Source organism: Barbatula barbatula (genome assembly GCF_947034865.1).
Source record: "Barbatula barbatula genome assembly, chromosome: 19".
NCBI classification, from domain to species: Eukaryota; Metazoa; Chordata; class Actinopteri; order Cypriniformes; family Nemacheilidae; genus Barbatula; species Barbatula barbatula.
In genome coordinates this window covers 15,419,164-15,436,066 of record NC_136782.1, presented here as the reverse complement: position 1 = coordinate 15,436,066, position 16,903 = coordinate 15,419,164, and the positions used below count along the sequence as shown (strand labels likewise).

At 38.7% G+C, this 16,903-nt stretch overlaps 1 protein-coding gene across 1 annotated transcript; it reads left to right on the top strand.

Annotated features, from left to right (window-relative positions):
- The first annotated feature begins 670 nt into the window (after window positions 1-670).
- On the top strand, window positions 671-15,635 carry blmh (bleomycin hydrolase). The gene is made up of 12 exons (XM_079481493.1): window positions 671-1,347; window positions 2,177-2,374; window positions 2,491-2,600; window positions 3,484-3,625; window positions 3,733-3,821; window positions 4,722-4,814; window positions 9,514-9,669; window positions 9,768-9,926; window positions 10,787-10,854; window positions 10,944-11,061; window positions 11,666-11,735; window positions 15,366-15,635. Exons 1-12 carry the CDS (start codon window positions 1,338-1,340, stop codon window positions 15,512-15,514), a joined length of 1,362 nt encoding a protein of 453 aa, XP_079337619.1. The 5' UTR covers window positions 671-1,337; the 3' UTR covers window positions 15,515-15,635.
- Window positions 15,636-16,903: the final 1,268 nt, after the last annotated feature.

Here is a 16,903-nt window from a genome sequence, read left to right as displayed (position 1 = left end):
CTTGTGGCAATATGTTAGAGTCGCATTAGAATAAATTTTATTTAAGAAATAGTACAGATGAATGACACAAGAGGGCAGTACTCTCACAGCCTGGGACTGAATAATATTTTTATTTAGCCTAACTGCTTATGCGCAGTTTTCATCTCAAGAGCTTCCTGGTATTTTCTATAATTTTAGATTAAGACAGTAATGCTTATTTTATTTGATTGCAATACTGATCTACGAAATAGATCATTTATACTTTTTTTACAATTTTGGTAATTATGGGTGTAAGGCACTATGAAGTGTAATTCAGTTCACATAATTTAACTTTGGTCCTTCCTATTGTCGTCGCTTAAAAAAAATCAATTGAGAAAGATTGGCCAATTTAACGATGTCTTTAGTACTTAAACTTTTCCTTGAACAATAACCATGATGTCTATGAGGAGGACAATTGCTGAACAATCTGAAGCAACACTTCAAGTAGGCCTATTTCAAACGTTTCTTTACGCTACATTGCGTAAAACGATAGAGAAGCCTCACAGGGACTGTTTACAGACTGGTGTACGTGTAGCACTATGCTAAAATAAATCATATATTTTAGGGTGTGAAGCGTTGATGTTCGTAATTATTCACAATAACTGGAAGCCTTCGATCAATTCTTACTCGATTATCTGCCACACCTCGAATTTCCGTAGATAGTATCTTCTGATTTTAAGATCTGCCCCGGTGTGTGATCTGGGCCTTCGTCAATCCCACAATCCATTTCGAGAGCGTGACGCCTGGAAAATACCGTAATGAAGAATTGTGAAAACTCACATTTGTCAAGCGTAGTGCTTATTTTTCTTGGTTCGACAGTTGTTAATTTTGATATACTTAAGTAAATAGAAACGTGGGGCGGTCTTGCCCGATCCAAGATGGCGGCAACGTTGATGTACGATTCTGGGGTTTATGCGTCCTCTGTATGTACACTTAATATGCTTAAAATACGCATATTATTAAAAAGTCTGCGGTCGGCTCTTAGAATGATCTGGGTGCAGGGTGGAGTTAGGCTCTGCACAGATGTAATATACTATATAAAAAATATGCCATATTATTTCATATAGTATAGGCCTACTTTGTGTGGCTGTATGAGTGTCCAAAGAGAACGGGGTTAAACAGAAGGGCTTTTATATTATTTCTATTGCCCAACGTTTGGGGGGAGCTTCCCGTGGACATGGCAACCTCGTCTGAAAGACACGCGATTCAATTGGATTTCCTGTTTCCGGAATTCCGTACGGACCGACTGCCTGTCGGTGAATGAAATAAACAAAGACGTACGAATCAGAATTCAACATCTCCTCTCTTTACCTGCAAACATGGACACTGGTGCGTATGTGTGAATAATATGTTTTGTCACGTATCGGTGCTGCTCGAGGGCTCAGATCTACAGTTATGTTGATGTGAATCCAGTAGCATGTGCGGCTAACAAGCCGGAGCTGTTTACGGGTACTGGAAGTGACTAAGCAAAGGTTGTAAGATCAACATTTAACACTTGATCGCTGATATTTCAGTTAAATCAAACGAGCGACCCTTCAAACACGTAAGATCTGACGATTAAGCTCAATTGTTTGAAAAAGAAATGATTGGAAAGTCAGAAATAAGCCAAACACCGGCTTCATGTTAGCAAACTGCTCAACATGAATGGGTTCAAACTTATGTCACAGCATCTGTCAAACACTCCGATTGTGTTACATTTATCGTTTAACCGAAACCATCAATGGCAATGCAAATATGCCAGATTAGTTTGTTTTTAAAACTTTACATTGAACTACCATTTTAGGACTTTGAACGCTATTAAAATCTAAATGCCGTGGTTAATAGTTAACTTTTTGTCACCGCTGTTCGTTTGTCACTTTGTGCTTCGTGTCATTTTTAAACGTCAGAGTAAAGAAATGTTCAAGATATATAAACTCAGGCTGTTATATAATCTTTTGGCATAATCGTGGAGTGTCTTTTCCTGTATAAATTAGTATTGTTGTTGTATATCACGCACACCACACCCTACACAACTATTATCTCAAGATACCCGACTAAGCAATGTGCCATGACAAGTTTAAATGCTGCCTCAGACAAACTTTTATGGTGAGTCGGTTTGATAAGTGAATGTATGTAAAAGAACAATATCACAGAGTTTGTTTTGTCTTTTGCTGCCCAGGCCTGAGTCGTGAGAAAGTATCTGGTTTTGTCAAGCGTTTCCACCTGGAACCCCGATATCTGCTCGCCCAGAATGTCTCCACCTGCATCGACCCGTTAGAAGTGTGCCTGCACCGGCAGACAGTTCAGGACACAGTGCACATCTTCCAGCACAGTATCCCTACAGAAGGCAAGCCTGTCACCAACCAGAAAAACTCAGGTACCCTACTGGACAGCTGACACACTATCAAGACCATAATGTGGTTGAAAGGAAGACTTGAACGTAAAATTAAGTTTGCTCCTGCTTGACTGTCTGCTGTTGTTGTTTTCTATCAGGGAGATGTTGGATTTTTTCATGCCTCAATGTCATGCGTCTTCCGTTTATGAAGAAGTTTAACATTGAAGAATTTGAATTCAGCCAATCGTATCTATTTTTCTGGGATAAGGTAAGTCCAGATGGCCATTCACCTTTAGTGTTATGAGAAATGTATGGACTGTTTGATCTAATAACCATATTTTTTTGCACCTGATACTGTAAGCAAACACAATATTCTGGTGTATGCTGGTTTTGCAGCCTTTAGTTGCTCTCATTGTATCAGTGGTGAAGGTGCATTGAGCTGTCACGATTACGACGTATGTCTGACTATTACTTGTCTAATAAATCATTGTGATTATGACTATTCATTGTCTGATTTATGGCTTTGACATTTAATTCTTATACATTTTTCGTCGGTTTTGAAATGACCATATTGTTATGAATATAAGACTATGTTTTAATTTCTCTTAAAATATGGGGTCCTCATATATTTAAGGTCTTGGCTTTTACATGGCAATAGTACATCCGCCAAATACGTGTAAAACAAGTTTGATCAGGAGTGAATTGAAGCTCCCATTACAATACATGCATGTTTTTTTTCTCACTTGCAAGATTACAATAAAATTGTACTTCTATGTCAATGACATTTTGGAAGGGTGGTTTTCACATTGAGATTAGTTTAAATCATATAAAATTGCACTACAGGTTTCTATGGCATATGCTTTGAATTTTTTTTTTTTAAACGATTGTTGGTACATTTTACCAGTTTTGTCATACTTAAGTTACAATATGTACACTAAAATATGCTATATGCAGGCACTGTAGCTCCCCCTTGTGTCATCTATAGAGATGTGCAATAATTGCGATGATCTGAAACCTGAGGTCTAAGGTCAAAAATTATTTTATTATCGTGACAGACCTAAACGTGCAGAAAACTTATTTTGTTTGCGATGTATTGTGTTTGCGGCCCACCGGTGTGACACTCACACCCTTGCTCCCATTTTGTGTCACAGGTGGAGAGGTGCTATTACTTTCTGCATGCCTGTGTTGAGACCGCTCAGCGGAAGGAGCCAGTAGATGGCAGATTGGTTCAGTTTCTGCTATCAAATCCTACCAATGATGGTGGACAGTGGGATATGCTGGTCAACCTTATTGGTCAGTATTGTAAAATTGCAGCATATTTCACATTGAACTATTTCGCAGATTTAATGCACATTTATTTTTTAATTACACAATTCTTATTTTCTTTTTTTTCCTTCTAGAAAAATATGGTGTCATTCCAAAGAAGTCTTTCCCTGAATCTCACAGCTCTGAAGCGTCCCGTAGAATGAACGATATTCTCAATCACAAGGTTGGTGGATTTACTGTTTTTGTGACAGTGGCAACTTTTTCAGTCACAGGACGAGCGAAGAGGAAACAATTTGGACTTCCTTTGTCTCGTCAATGCGGGGAATAGCAGTGCACAAGACATTTAATGTAGAACTGAATAAATGTGACAAGTCAATATTTATATAGTGCTTGCTTTTTACAATTTTCATTGTTACAAAGCAGCTGTACATGAAACATATTGACTATAAGCAAAACATATAAAGTTATACATGTAAAAATAAAACAGGTGAAAACACTGAAGACAGACACACACACTGGTTCAAACACACCCACATACAAAACAAGGACTCACAACCACACACAGACGTGCACACACATGGACGCACGCGCACACATTTGAGAAAAAGGAGAGAGAAACACAGGTCAAATATTAAACAGACTAGACATTCCTATATGTTATATTAAATAAGTTAAGTAAATCTTAAAAAAAATTCTAAAGCAGCTCCACCGGCCAGGCAACTAGTGCACAACAGTATGCAAACGGTGGAGAGGAACCCAAAGCACCGGGAGAACCCAGGCCCAAACAGGGGATTCCAGGTTACCTATGGCAAAGACGTAATGTGCAAAAGGAGAATTTCAGCCTCAAAAGAATAAAACAATCAGACCGTGTCAACACCGGACAAAAGACAATAGAACCCATTATAATAACCCCAAAAAATTGTCCACACTGGATGCAGCGCAATATCCGGTGTAGCGGTGGAACGATTTAAACACCTCAGTTCGGACTGAGTCATGTATTAAAGGCATGTTTACAAATTGATATCTGTTTGAGCATCACTTTATATGCATGTCTGCTTTTGTGATGCCATTAAACAATGTAACACTTTGTGAGTTATTTGCATGTGTTTTGTTTGTGTTTCAGTTGAGAGAGTATTGTCTAAGGCTGAGGAACATGGTGGCCAGTGGAGTCACTAAAATCGAGCTCTCTGACACTATAGACACTATGATTGAGGAGGTGAGTTGTTTATTCTAGACTGGTGTGACCTAACCTATATTCTTTCAACAGAGTGTCTCCACTCACTTGAGCCAGATGAGGGCACCATATGATTGCTTTTGAGAGCACAAGTGATTCACAATATTTAGATCTTATCTGTCGCAGGCTTTTTGCCGCTTCAGTATAATTCCAAGTCTTGCAAATTTCCTCTAAACAGAGAAAACGCTAAGCACCAACATCACTTTTCAAAACGATGGGATTGCAACTGTCTGTTCCTTATCGGCTGTTGCCAGCATTGAAAAACTGTGCCCACCGTATCAGCCCTCAAAGAGGCGTGAAATCTTTCCATAGCGTCTCCAGAATCAACAAAGGCACGACAGCATGATCACTGCCTTAATTTAATCTGTGAAATTGATGCCAACTTCAGTTTTGTGAAGGTCTTTATTTGGATAGATTTAACTAAAAAACTAAATCGCGACTAATTGTTTGCAGAATAAACATTATTGTTTGCATAATATATGTTTGTGTACTGTTTATAATAATTATGTATTTATAAATACACGCATATATTTTTCTAAAAATAAAAAATCCATATGTATTAAATATTTATATAAATATTTGTAATTAATACATATTATAAATAAATATAAAGATGTAAATATACACATGTTATAATTTCTTAAATATATACTTGGCTGTATTTGTAGTTATGTATACATAATTATTAGACACATTAGTCGCAATGAAAACTATTTTATAACAATAGTAAGCTCATCAAAACAATGGAATGACACAAATATAATGGGAATTATTTTGTGACCAAAAAAAGTCATTGGTAATCTAAGACAAAAACACAGTTTGCAAATGAACATAATTACAGAAAACATCAAATAATTGGAATCACAAAAAGTATATTTTTTAACTTTATTGTATATCAGACTTTTTGTGCCTTATTGTATGTTACACTTTCAATGATGTACTGACATGTTATAAATATAATTACAGCTTGTTGTGATGAAAAATGCACATCAATAATAAAAGGTGCGTTTCACGACTAGCTGAGCAATAACAATGACCACCACCTGTGAACCAAGCTGCGCACATAGAAAAACTGGCTTCAGGAATATCTGTGTATGTTTATTATATGTTTGCTTTTGTTTGTGTATGTGTTTGCGAGAGAGCAAGCGCCTCCAAGACTTGATGACAGAATGTTCCACAAACATGATCTTTATCGCCCGGTGTCTGTCATTGAGTGGCAAAGGCAATCTCACTAGCAATATTACTATACCTCCACCATCTACAGAGGGACACGCATCAAGTTAATATTGCTAGAAGAATATCGCCTCTCCCAGAATAAAGGCAGTGCAGAGCACGATCTGCTACCCTGTTTAAATGGTTGTAATACGCATTGGAGCACGCTTATGCTCGACATTTTGCTGTTTTTTGACAAATGTTTGTTTGCCCACCTGGTATTGGTTTGTTTTCTGTAACACTTTTAGTTGTAGAGGAGCTGTAAGGAAGCGTGTGAGCATTTGTGTGTTTATTAGGGGCGCGAAGGAATAGTTGCTTTTGTTCGTATCAAAAATCACATTAACAGGCTTTTTCATAATGACGGTATTAATAATTAGTTCAGGATGTTAGTCTAACATAGATGGAGCTCAAATGGGAGTCATGGGGTTTGTGTGTGCCCTTCATCATTCTTAAGTATACTTTTACATTTCCTGTATGTAAAAGTGTCTCTTGTTACATGGGTGATATGCACACACTATATGTTCCTTCATGTGTATGCGTGTGTTTTTAAAGAACTACAGACAGGATCAAAGCCGCTCTTTTAACCAGAGTGATTTGTGGGATGGCAGTCCCTGGACTGGAGAGTTTCACTTTAAACTACATCTGACAGGTCTCAGTGTTGCAGAACATGCACGAAAGCACGTATCAACTCCCTGTAATACGTTCATGCTAAACAGATTCAGACTGCAGAACAAACCTCTGATGTGTCATAAACCACAAAACAGCCCAATGATTGGTCAGGCCAAGCTCCTAAACGGCAGATATGCATTGTTGATATGTAAATGGGGGCGGACCTTTGATAACATAATCCTTGTTGTGATGTCACAAGGTCACTGAAATCATGTTTGTATGTTTTTGCAAACAAATGCAATGCAAGATGCCCATACCTCATTGAGTTTGTCTGTAATGGCGGCATGTGTTTGATGTTTACAGCAGAAGTTCATGTTAACCAAGTGCACTTGTCGGCTGTACTTAGGCCCTCAGGCTACCATAGTTGTGCTATAAATTCATTTTGGCTTTGTGTTTTATTACCCACAAAATGAAAGCAGACTGGCACATGGTTTGGCAAGTTATTTACATGACGTCTGGCGTTTAACCTTTTTCCTTGTAAAGCTGTGTTTGGGGAACGGATACAAACAAACAAAAACGTTCGATTCACCCGCCGTGGTTTCAGTAACGGTGCCTGCTAGTTGTTTATGGTAAAGAGCACGTTGACAGCTTTGTACCGGACGCAGGCTGCCTAACTGGCGCCACTGCAGCTTCGTATGACCAGCCAGCTGCATGGGTGATTGCCTGCACTTTGGGTTATTCTGATGTTAGACGTAGTGGTTCTTTGCTGAGGCCTGCATTGTGCTAACAGTTACCCAACGTATTCGGCCGCTTTCACATCTTCTGCACACTATGTCCACATAAGCGCATGTTATTCAACCAGGAGCAGGTGCTTTATGGTCAAAGAGAAGACTGAGAGGAGAGACACGTCTTCCTATGACTTAGAACGTATGTTCCTAATGCTGATTCTATGAGAGATGCATTTTTTTAAGCCATCGTGTAGTGTTGTGACAATAAATTCGATTGTCATGATTATTGGGCCAATAAAATTAGCTGTGGCTCTATTGAAATAACTGTAAATACATTCCAAACTGTCTCGACTTTCATCATTTTAGAGATTCAGTGCCTTTTGTGCATTTCATGCACAAGCAGTTATTCTCACATCAGTTGTACCTTTCTTTGTACTATAAACCGTCAGACTTGGGCCACACAGAAACAAACAACAACCTTTGCAGGATGATTCAAACATTTCGTCTGTACACCTTGGTCTTGTTAAGCGAGGTTCTCGCGCAGCATACGTAAGTCACCCCGATCCAGAGTCAAGGCATGACGGAACAGCCAGAGGAGCTGAGATTTAATGCTTTTGGAGGGCACGTTTTGTTTTGCCAAAGCGAAAGATTGCGCAGTGGCGTGCTCATCTTCCCAGCCCGTGAGCCAAGCGCTCCTCCCCGACTGCTCTTCCTGCTTCCCTGCGGCCACCCAGCCACTGACAGGTGCCTCAATATTGACTCTGGCTCCATGCTGACGTCATCCAGTCTCGCCCATAGTTTTGCCCGGGCGGTACTTTTCAACAGGCAAAAAAATGGTTGTTTGGACGGCCCGCACGTTTATCTAACCTGCCAAGGAAGAGGAAGGATGTGAGAGCGTGCGATGCAGAGGCTGTTTGTGTGGGTACAGCATCTGGATCCAGCGGGCAGGAAAACGGGCCGGCCGCTGCTGGTATTTACACGCCCTCTGGGGAGACCGAATAGAGAAAACAAACTGAAACGCTTAATGGTTCTTTTTCCGGGATAGGGCTGGAATAGTGAGATTGGTTATATTTTAAGTGTATATGAAGATTACAGTAAAGCGAAATCTGTAAATGGTCACAGGAAGCATATGGCCGTAGTGGGTCAGTTCGTCCAAAAAATAAAATGTCTGTCATCATTTGTTTGCTTTCGTGTCATTCTAAACCTGTTTAAAAGTCTTCTGTGGAAGCTATAGATGTGTTTTGCCAAATATGAGATCTACTGTTTTCTGGCAATTTGTGCTTTCTAAATAAATGTTGGTGTTATATTAGATGTTATGTAGAAGCTTGTTTGTTTTATTGCAATATTTTTTTGTGAATAAACTATTCCTTAATCCGCTAAACAGTAATGTCATGTGTCTGTATTCACATTCAGATAAATAAAATATCATGGGGTAAAAGTCAGAAAAAGAAAACAGTCAACCATAAACATTCAGTTTTTATCTTCACTCATCCACTTACTAGCCTTTGGCCAAAAAAGGACAAGAGCATCTTATCAGTCTGGTTTTCTGCCTTCCTGTCTGTGCGTGTTTGGGATCAACCAGCGTGCATCATCAAGGTCAAGTTAATCTTGGCTACCAGAAATCTGTGTTCCAATATTTAACGCTGAGGCCACTGTCAGGAGAGGGGAGGAAATGCCAGAGATTGCTCTTTTGGAGTTATAAAGGCGAAGTTCTGAGAACTTAAAACAATTTGAGTTTAGACGAGTGTAACCGAGACCACCAGAGCCCAGTCAAACGTGGGACGCTTGGACGCAATGTTTGTGTTCTTACCACTCATCTGAGTTACACCCTGTCAAAGCAAAGGATTTCTTACATGCGGTTAGTTGTTCCTGTGTATTTGAGATATCACAATTCATGTGTCATCCGTCTTTGTGGAGTTCACACTTACCGCAAGCTTTCAATCAAACGAGTTAGAATTTTTGTTTCTGGTTAGGGGCCATTTAGCTGTTGAGCTTCCATTATGTTCAAGGCGATAGTGAACATTAAAATGATTGTTAAGGATGTCAATCGTATATGTAAATGAACAATGTTAATGCATCGTTACACAATGCCATAAATGTAAATCTTGTATTCTTTTGTTTCACATTTTCAGGTGTTTCGAGTGGTTTGTGTGTGTCTAGGCAGTCCTCCAGAAACCATCTGTTGGGAATACCGGGATAAAGACAAAAACTTCCATCGCTTGGACCCTCTGACACCTCTGGAGTTCTACACAAAACACGTCAAGCCCCTTTACAATCTACAGGACAAGGTACATGTGACACATCCTTCCATCGGTTGTCTGCTTAGTGTGGCTTCTTATCTGTCATGTTGTGGCACTTTCTCACGTTGGGTAATGTCCTTGTGTAGGTTTGTTTGGTTAATGACCCTCGGCCTCAGAACGCATATGGGAAGCTGTACAGCGTGGAGTTCTTGGGTAACATGGTGAGGGGGCACAGGACGCTGTATAACAACCAGCCCATCGAGTTGCTGAAGAAAGCTGCTGCAGATTCCATCAAGAGTGGAGAGGTAGAATCCATGTGTTTGGGGTATTATCCACCCGATAATGATCAGATGTAAAATGTGAAAAAAAAACTGTTTAAAGAGCCATTTTGTTGATATTGTTCAAGATCAGCATGCAATTTAAATGCTTCTATTTGGTTACACCACATTGACCTGTCATGAATTTGACTTGACTCGCTTGATTCCCCAAATTACCTATTGGAACACCATTGTTCTAAATATTATTTATTAGTGAAGTTATTTCACTAATAAATAGTACTAATGTAAGATAATGCCAACAGTGTTTATTTTATTTTTATTTTTTTGAGGATTAGTGTAACAAAGTTCAATAAAGGAAGGGAGCCAGCAAACATAAAACCACTTTTAATATAATAATCAAACAAACAGAAAATAAAATGCTCTCACGGTCGATTGCCGGCCACACAAACATAATAAAACATAACATAAAGTCCAGGCCTAGTCCTCTCTCGCCCTTCCCTGTTGTCGCTCCTCTCTTGTGCTTCTGGAGCTCCTCTGTGAGAAATGCGAGAAAAATGAAATTTTACATTTATTTAAACAATATGGACACAAAAAATTTGCTTACATCATTGACCCACATAACTTCCCTTAACAAATGTTATCTTTTTATAAAAAATTCCAAAATGTCAAAGCTTCAAAAAACACATGCATCCACCATAAAAGTAATCTTAACTACTCCAGTGGGTTCATAAATGTCTTCTAAAGTGAAATAATAGGTTTGTGAGAGAGAACAAGAGGTCACAGCCGTGAGATTCAAAGATTCAGAGTTATCAGTGTGCTTCTTCCAAACACTGCAGTAATAAATATTATAACTGACCTGGCACATCTGTATCTATTAATGTTATCAGGCGGTATGGTTCGGCTGTGATGTTGGCAAACATTTCCATACCAAACTGGGCATCAACGACATGAATGTGTGAGTATTGCCATTTTCCCTTTTAAAATAAGTCACAACGTCTGTGAGGGGCTTATGTTTTGATACTAAGGATTTGCATGTGTATGTAGGTTTAACCATGAGCTGGTGTTTGGCGTCTCTGTGAAAAACTTATCCAAGGCGGAAAGATTGATTTACGGCGATTCCCTGATGACACACGCCATGATCCTGACAGCCGTCACTGAGAAGGTACAGAAAGCACAACACAGGCTTGGATAATACAGGAAGTTGTGCAATATGCAACAGATTAAATTGTCAGCGTATCGTATTATGCGCATTGGAATTCTGACCCCATGACTCACGACCTGTGTCAGCTCATTAACGGCTCTCACGGTTACTTTGACAGGGTCAGAGTTTTTTATATTTCTTGTTCTCCAGGCTACATCCTGTTTCTTTTTACCCAGCATTTTTAGATATAACACACTTTCCATTTCCACTCATAAGTAACCATATCACTGTTCAGTTTCCTTTTGCTGCCATTTTATTCTTGTGCATATTAGTTGATGCATGTGGATGGGTGGAATTTTATTTTGGTGGGTAATCAACCACTTAGCAACCCCTTAGCAACTGTGCAAAACACCCTAGTAATTGTAAAGCAACCACACAATCTACTTTGAACAACTTTGCACACCACATTGCATAAATACCTACATTTTCAAAAAGAAATCTTCAAATCCAATTGTGATACAAGTAAAAAAAGAAACCTTTCTGTGTTTTTCCAAGTCTGCACAGTACTTTGACTTAAATTTACAAATGATGTCTAAGCATGATCTTACATAACTATCTTCCACAGGAAGGGAAGGAGGGATGTTATGAGAAGTGGCGTGTGGAGAACTCGTGGGGAGACGACCGTGGGAATAAAGGTGAGAGATCACAGGCGGTCTGCCTCTCACACACGCTTTATAATTCACAGATATTTGGCTTTTTGCATTGAATAATTCAATTTGTAGCAGGATTACCTCTCGGGCCTCCTAACTCCGCTCTCCAGCGACTTCATTTATGAACTTTTGTCTGAGTCGGATATTTGATTAAGTACGCGGTCTGAACTGGGCCCCTCCAAATTTGGTGTTTGCTAGTTAGACTTGCACATCTGTAGTTTCGCTCGCAGCTGGTCTTCTTGTCCATACCCAGTGTCTTATTTTAAAAAAGAAGTTACAATGAGGGCCTGTTTAATTACCTTTGGATGCCTGGAGAAAGAAAGTGTGTGTGTGTGTGTGTGTGTGTGTGTGCATTTATTCCTTTGAACTGCATTCCTCAGCGGATTTAGCCAGTTTGACTTTAATCTGTGTCTGTGTGCGTTAAAACGTATTAAACTTTGGTGTGTAAATCATCCCAAACTGTTCCATATGCATGACTTAAAGGTATAGTCCAGCTCAAAATAGAAACTCTGTCATAGTTTATTCACCATCATGGCATTCAAAACCTGTATGTGACTCTTCTGTGAAAAACAAAAGAAGATATTTTGAGAAATGTCTGTTATTTTGTGTCCATACAATGGAACTCATTTGGGTTCAATGTTGTTTGGTTACCAACATTCTTCCAAATATCTTCTTTTGTGTTCTGCAGGTGAAAAAAAGAGGTTTGGAATGACATGTGATTGAACAAATAAATAATTAAAAGAGATTATTATTGCTTGATAAAAATATCCATCAATCTAGAAATCCGCTAAATATTATTAAAACAAGACGTCTTGTGACATGGGCTTTCTATCTTGTTAAATTACTCATCACATCCAACCACATCTGTATATGAGTTCAAAACAAAAGACGGACTGCATATAAATCTGCGCTTGCGAGCATGCTTGTTTGACAGCTAGCGGAGGGAAGAGAGCAGATTTATCAGTGCAGAGGAGAAAAACAAATGATTATTAAGGTCAGATGGGTTAATGGCTCTCAAATTGGTCATAACAGTTGTTTCCCCTGGAGATGAGATCGTATTGAAATATGTTAGGTTGAAGTTTCTTGGAAGAGTAAATACTTTAGACCTCTAGGCCTCATTCCTGCCTGTTCTATCCTTCTATATTGTGGTACAAATGGGTGGCTGGGGGGGTATTGTGTAACTGATTTGACAGAATATTTATAATGCTGTTAACGGTTAACTGGTGGCCATTGTAGCTTGTAAATTTTAGGACTGTCAGAATGAACAGAGATGTAAATATCCTCGCCGACATTTCTTGTCGCTCAGGAATGAATGATCTTCATTACGAACGCAATCATGCGATGGTGGAAAAGCGCTCAAAGTCTGCTTTCAGGGCTTCGTGCTTGTGTAAATATTGTTTTGTAAATATATATATATTGTAAATATATGTTTTGAAGCAGAAATCAAGACATGGTCATCAGATTTAGAACAGGGTTTGCCTCATTAAACGTCCAATGGCATCCAAGGGAGGATGAGATCGCATTCACATCAGAGATTCTAAATTAAAATGTCCCCATGTTTTACTCACCCTTAAGGCATCCTAACTGAATATGGGTTTCTTCTTAAAAAATGATGTGGTCGAAGTTATAATACCACTTATCATTACTTCCAAGCAGAAGAATGGGTGTGAATGGCCATCGACTTTGATCGATGGATGCACTTTTTGGAGCTTCACAAAGAACTGCTAGACAAGGGTCTGTGAAGGTCTTCTGAAGCTAAAACGTTTGTTTAAATGGTAACTCCACCCAAAAATGAAAATTCTGTCATGGATTACTCACCCTCTAGTTGTTCCAGACATGTATACATTTCTTTGTTCAGTTGAACACAGATATTTTGGAATGATGTTAGCAACCAACAGTTCTGAAACACCATTGACTGCCATAGTAGGAAAAAAATATTAGTAATTTTTTGGTTATCCCACGGCTGCACTTGAACCAGAGGCTGTTTTTTTTCGACAAATGACAGTGACGAATGCTTCCATGTAGAGATGACGGTATCCTATTGGATCAAAACAATAAATGGCGCGTTCGTCACTGGAACTTACAACGACACGCCTGTATCATTTGCCGGAAAAACAAGCCTCAGGTTCAAGCCCCTCAAAACTGTAGAATAACACTTAGGGAACTATGAGGATTATGTTTTGAGAGATTTTTTTTTAAACAAAAAAAAAACTTTAACTACTTTTATAATTTAGCATCTTCGATGTCGTCACCTTATGCATAAAATTTGCAGAAATTTTCTCTTGTAATTTTCTCAAGCAGTAGTTTAAAGAATATAGACGCAGTTCCCATGTGTTCTGTGCTCTTAATGGCTGCTCTTTTTTCATTATTTAGGCAACGTCATCCATTTTTAATTAAATACAATTTCATTCATTTATAATGAAGAAGGTCTATATTTGCGCAAATTTTTGTGTATACAAATAATATCAGGCATTTAAGCATTCACCTTCAGATGAAAACCTTTTGAAAGAAACATTTCATTCAAGTGTTCTAAAACGGTTGAATGGTTGTGTGCATTGTTTCAAATGTGTGATATGTATCGCACTATACAGTATGTAACGTATTCATGCCCGCAGAATAAAAATGCTTAAAGGTTTATACGTATGTTGCCATTTTAAAAATGTTTTCCTGTTGAGATCAGGCTTGTTTGATCAGGATTTATGACGTTAAGCACGGTTTCATTGGTTCTTTACAAGCCAAGGTGAAAGTATTCTGTGCTCCTACCCCTGTTCTGCTGAACCTTATCATCATCTGCTTCCTGCTTTTATTCCCTGAAATTCTCCCGATGTCAAGAATTTGCTTGATGAAATAACAGTAGAAAAGATTAGGAGAGAAGCAGGAGCTGTGTCAGGACGTAGTGTACGACACAAACCCCAAGCACACCCGAAATGAAAACTTACATTAAAATGGCCAGTTGTGTATTTTTGTAAGTACAATTAGTTTAGTTACTGGAGATGGAGGTAAAGAGGTGAGAACAGACGCGCGACGTAAGCAGGGTGAGGCCATCCCTGTAGAACAATGGAGAATACTCTGTTAATAGCACAGCCCAGTTTAACATCAGATTTGGCAGCTCTAAACACTGTTTGCTGTTAAAGTCTAACAAGTCCTAATCGGCTTTCCCCGTGTGACGTCTCGAGTCGGGTACTAAACTGGACATCTCCTAGGGCTAGACTTTCACACTTGACATATTGCTTCATTACAGGTTTAGTTCACAAATATGAACTGTTTTACATAACAAAGTGAGCTTACTTGCGCTTTGACCACAACATTGGATCTTAAAAGAAAAACATTTATGTCTGAAGCATGACTGAGATTCCTCAATATTCTTTCTAGTATTCTAGGTTGGTGCTATAGTCTCATTTGCACATGATTCTGGGACCGTAAGACCAGCAGTAGTAAATACGTTTAGTGTAGATAATAAATGGACAAGGTCTCAAAAGAGATTCTGTTGGATGCCGCGCAGCAAATTAAACCCCCTCCATTCCAATATCTCTCCTTGGCTCATCTCTCATTTCAGCCGTTTATCTTGTCTAAGCCTCATCTCTGCCTCTCTCTCTCTCTCTCTCTCTCTTGCAGGATATCTGATCATGACAGATGAGTGGTTCTCCGAGTATGTGTATGAGGTGGTTGTGGATAAGAGTTTCCTCGCTGCTGAAGTGCTGGAGGTCATGCAGCAGGACCCCATCGTCCTCCCGGCCTGGGACCCCATGGGAGCTCTTGCATAGCCCACGCTTGAAGCCTGTTTTTCATTGACTCCTCCTGAGCTGGTTTTACCCCTCCCTCATCCCCCACAAAATACTGTTCTAGATTGAAAAATAAACTTTTTTGTTTCTTTTTTTATTATCACTGGACTCCTGTGTGTGAATTAATTTAAGGAAATGAGTATTAAAATGGGATAGTTCATCCAGAAATGAAACATTTGATATCATTTATTTATCCTTATGTCATGTCGAATGTGTTCGTTTCTTCTGCAGAAAACAAAAGATGTTTTGAAGAGCATTGATAACCAAACAACACCGGCCCCCATTGAATTCCATTGTATGGACTCAAAACCGTTGAGACATTTCTCAAAATATCTTCTTTTGTGTCACATACTGATCGTTATTTGTTGCTATACATTCCCTTTGTGTATTTTTGTACTATATTGGGGTTGTGTACTTGCCATAACATGAATGCCTAAGTCTCACAGACTTGGTTGTTTTAAGCAATTAAAATATAATTGAACTTGAACAAAGATAAGTTAAATTGAGCTGAGTTAACCTGTATGTTTAATCTAATTAACAAGAGTTTATTCCTCTTAATTACATCCACAAGATAAGAGGATATAAAACCACCGTTGACACATTTGAACATAATAACAAACTATTGATTCCAAAACACACGCAACATATTATATACACATCTGGTATGTGTGTTCTGGTTGTTTTTACCACGATATTTAAAGGGATTATATGTTTCTCTTTTCAGCAGCCAAAGTGGAAAAGGTCTTTTCATTCTCAGGGGGTTTGAAACTCTGATGGTCTAATCACTAGAAGTTTTTTTGGCCATTTTCTGTTTTACGTCAGCAACTCTATTTTTGCCAACAAATTTCTTTATTTTTTACGTTTTGATCATTTAAATTGGATGCTGATGGATAGGTCACCCCGAAAATAAAACTTCAGACATCATTCATTCGGCCTCATGTCATTTCCTATGACTTTCTGTGGAACAAAAAAGAAGATATTTTGAGAAATGTCAATGGAGGGTTACCAACCTTCTTCAAAATATATTTTTTCCTGAAGAAAGTAAGTCATGGGAATTGGAATGACATGAGGGTGAGGAAATGTTCAAAGAATTTTAACTTCTGGGTGAACTATTCCTTTTCGCTCGCATTGAATAAACTCCAGCACTTTTATAAAATGATATTATCAGACTGTTTTTTACATGGATTCAACACTTAATTTTTTTCATAGCCTCAGCAAGACACATCTCACTGAACTTTAAAGGGACTGGGGTCATAGGAGACACCAGGGCCCAACTTCAGATTAAAACATTTGGATGGGGATTCAAAGACCTCTGTACCTTTTCGTTGGCTGATCATTGAACAATACAACCTCCGAGTCCTCATCTCACAA

What these genes read in the sequence shown, in the direction of transcription:
- blmh (XM_079481493.1), top strand. An exon ending in TATGCTGGTCAACCTTATTG is followed by an intron (nt 3,626 to 3,732) that starts GTCAGTATTGTA and finishes TTTTCCTTCTAG; the next exon opens with AAAAATATGGTGTCATTCCA. An exon ending in TAGACACTATGATTGAGGAG is followed by an intron (nt 4,815 to 9,513) that starts GTGAGTTGTTTA and finishes TCACATTTTCAG; the next exon opens with GTGTTTCGAGTGGTTTGTGT.